The following is a 3,390-nucleotide window of genomic DNA, read 5'->3' on the forward strand; positions in this document are numbered from 1 at the left end:
TAGGGACATGTCCCTATGGTCCCTATGCAAACCTACGCTCATGCTATAATTGATTTCTTTGATCAAACCCCAACTTACGTTGGTATAATCTTGTCCTCTGATATCCACTTTTGGGCACGTCTTCCTAACCAGCTCTGTTAGGGGGTCTTCACTACATCCGCAGCAGTGGAGCTGTAGAGAACAGAAGAGAACCATCAGAGATTATTTACACAACATTTTTAATAAATCGTTTAATATTTAACTGGAATTTTTAGCAGATATCTAATTTTCTTTTGCTGTTAATTTTGATCTTTCATGGAGTCACAAAGGGTCATATATTCCTGACAGCCAAACTTTAATTCCACCAAGATGTTTAAAGTGGTTCTGAGTCCCAACATGAATCTTAATGAGGATAAAGATTAGGGTGCTGCTAAGTAGGCTCCCCAATCTTTACAGCATGTAGGGTATCATCAGATAAATCATGGAAATACCAGTGGAAACATGGAAACAAAAGCAGCTCAGCAACTATAAATGATTGAGTCCTTTAGTTATTTAAAAACATAGAAATCATCTTTAATGCCTTAAAATGAAAAACGTATTTCAAACAGAAGTTAATCCATTTCCAATACTATCAATACTATAATGGAAATCATTTGAAGGATTTAATGAAATGGAAATCTGAAAGGGAAGAATTTGGAGCTTATGTGCATTGTTTGAACTTTTAATATCCACACTAGAATCATCTGACTGCCTGTGGTCTCCTGTAAGACCAGGATGCAGAACCAGGTTGAATCAAAGCTGCTGTTATACTCAAGCGTGACCCAAACAGTGGGACTGGATGGGTTTTGGTTAAAAAACAAAGCCTAAAAAAACACCACTGGAACCTTTTTCACATTTAGTCACAATGCAACCACAACCTATGATGATTTTTATCAGTATGGTCTCATCTACGAGCCAAGACTCCAGAAAAAATGGTGCCTAATAAATTTGGTTTAAAGCTATTGGAAAAAATTATGTTTAAAAAAAAAAAAAAAAAGGGAGATATTTTTTAGCGATTTTCTGATTTTCTTTTTTTTGTTTTGTTTTCTTTTTAAATAATCTGCACTGAATTTGAGCAAACTAAATGATGGACTCTACAACCCACAGAAGTGTCTTAGGTAGAGCTACCAGATGACAGGACAGTACACCAGGAGATGTTGCGAAGGCTGTAGGAGGGAAACGACCCAGCAGCAGGTCTGCTACCTTTGCCTTTGTTTAAGGACGAACAGGAGGAGCACTGCCAGAGCTCTGCTAAATGACCTCCAGCAGGCCACAAATGCGCATCTGTCGGCACAAATGGTTAGAAACAGACTCCATGAGGATGGTATGAGGGCCCGACGTTCACAAATGGGGGTTGTGCTTACAGCCCAACACCCTGCAGGACACTTTCCATTTGTCAGAGAAAACCACAATTGGCAAATTCTCCACTAGCGCCCTGTGCTCTTTACAGATGAGAGCAGGTTCCATTGCTTTTAAATTTTATTTTATTCATGACTTTTGTGTGATTTTGTAATCGGCACATTCAACTTTGTAAAGAACAAAGCACTTGATGAGAATATTTCATTAATTCAGATCTAGGATTTGGCCCCTTTATTTTCTTGAGTTGCCCCTCTCTTAAGTATAATTTCTATTTTAAATCTAGAAACTGGTAACACAATAGCAAACTTCCTTTACTTGTATTCTTTTTATTTTGTATTTTGAGGCTCTAACTTATTTTGTGAGAATAAGTATCTTTGTACAGGCTGAAGACCCTTTATCTACACCAACATATTTGTAAAGCACAAGAAAAAAAGTTGTTTTTTATATTACAGTTAATATCTGACTTTTATTTGGATTCACCATCTGAGCTGCAGTTTTATAGAACACAGCACTTGGAAATTATTTTATTTATCAGATTTGCATCCATCAATCCATTTTCTTACACACTTAATCCCAAGTGGGGTCATGAGGGGTGTAGGTGCCTATCTCCAGGTGTCTATGGGCGAGAGGCGGGGTCCACCCTGGACAGGTCACCAGTCCATCACAGGGCAACACAGAGACAAACAATCCTTTACACTCACACCTAAGGAGAATTTAGAGAAGCCAATTAACCTAACAGTCATGTTTTTGGACCGTGGAAGGAAGTCAGAATAACCAGAGAGAACCCATGCATGCTCAGGGAGAACATGCAAACTCCATGCATGGCCGGGAATCAAACCCGGAACCTTCTTGCTGCAAGGCAGCAGTGCTACCCACTGCATCACTGAGCAGCCTCCATCAGATTTGCATATTACACCAAATATTTCCCCTTTATTTTACATCTACTTTGTTTACAAATTAAATACAAATCTTTGTAAATGTTAGTCGGGTGCAGGTTATACAGTGACGCACGTTGAAAAGTATAGACAAACACGCTGCAACACTCTGCAGCCGTAAGTGAAAGTAAATGAGGCCTAGGTGTGATATAGGAGATGCTTACCATGCTGTGGAAGAATCCAAGAGTGACAGCCATGGCTCCCTCTTCATTCTTCACATAGAGCTTATAAACATCAACGTATAGATCTCCAAGCATCTTTCCAGCCTTATCAATGAAATGTAATCACATTAGGAATAAGAAATATCTAATCTAACCAGATTGTGTGTTTCCGTTTACCTCATCCCGGTAGATGTAAGCAAGCGCTCCAGTGGTGATTTTAGCTGCAGCCAAGAGGAACAGAAGGACAGTAAACTGGAGAGAGATGGAGAAATCGCATGAAAGTCTGAAACTACAAAAGGAATCAGTCAATACAGGAAGATTTAAAGAAAAAGTGTTCCTTTTCATTAAAAGTCCTCTCATCTAATGCGTCTATTGGAGTTGATGTCTCATGCAGCGTTCTCATTACCTCACTAGGTTATTTTTTTATTTTTTTTTATTCAAACACACCGCCTTTAGTTTGCAGTTTGAGTCGGTTCCACCAGCTTTTGATCATAAAGATAAATGTTGTTACTGTAGTGATATTAACCCTCTAAAGTCTGAGTAGGAAACTTTTTTCATAATGAACAATTTTCTGGAAGAGGAGCTCCAAAGGCCTCTAAGTTGATCCAAAGAAATATCTCAGTCTGCAGATGAAGGTTAGGAATTAATTAATTTTTCAGTTATTAGGTAAAGTGTTAATTACGGAAGAAGATTAGGGCCACTGAAAAAAAAAGTTAACTGATTTTTAAATTTTATTTAAGTTTAATATGGGAAAAAAGTCAGAATTCTGACTTTATTCTCAGAATTCTGACTTTTTTCTCAGAATTCTGACTTTAATCTCAGAATTCTGACTTTTTTCTCAGAATTCTGACTTTAATCTCAGAATTCTGACTTTTTTCTCAGAATTCTGACTTTAATCTCAGAATTCTGACTTTTTT

The 3,390-nt window shown here is 37.7% G+C and overlaps 1 protein-coding gene across 1 annotated transcript in view; it reads right to left on the reverse strand.

Moving 5' to 3' along the window:
* The window catches only part of LOC107095970 (tetraspanin-2-like), a 10,491-nt gene that overhangs the window by 3,483 nt on the left and 3,618 nt on the right, over positions 1–3,390 (reverse strand). Inside the window, exons 4-6 of the mRNA XM_015392376.1 lie at positions 2,651–2,725; positions 2,477–2,578; positions 79–171 (exon numbers count right to left, since the gene is read on the reverse strand). Coding sequence (XP_015247862.1) covers positions 79–171; positions 2,477–2,578; positions 2,651–2,725 — 270 coding nt within the window. The remainder of the gene's footprint in view (positions 1–78; positions 172–2,476; positions 2,579–2,650; positions 2,726–3,390) is intronic.

Source organism: Cyprinodon variegatus, unplaced genomic scaffold (genome assembly GCF_000732505.1).
Source record: "Cyprinodon variegatus isolate N-32 unplaced genomic scaffold, C_variegatus-1.0 Scaffold588, whole genome shotgun sequence".
Classification (NCBI taxonomy): Eukaryota; Metazoa; Chordata; class Actinopteri; order Cyprinodontiformes; family Cyprinodontidae; genus Cyprinodon; species Cyprinodon variegatus.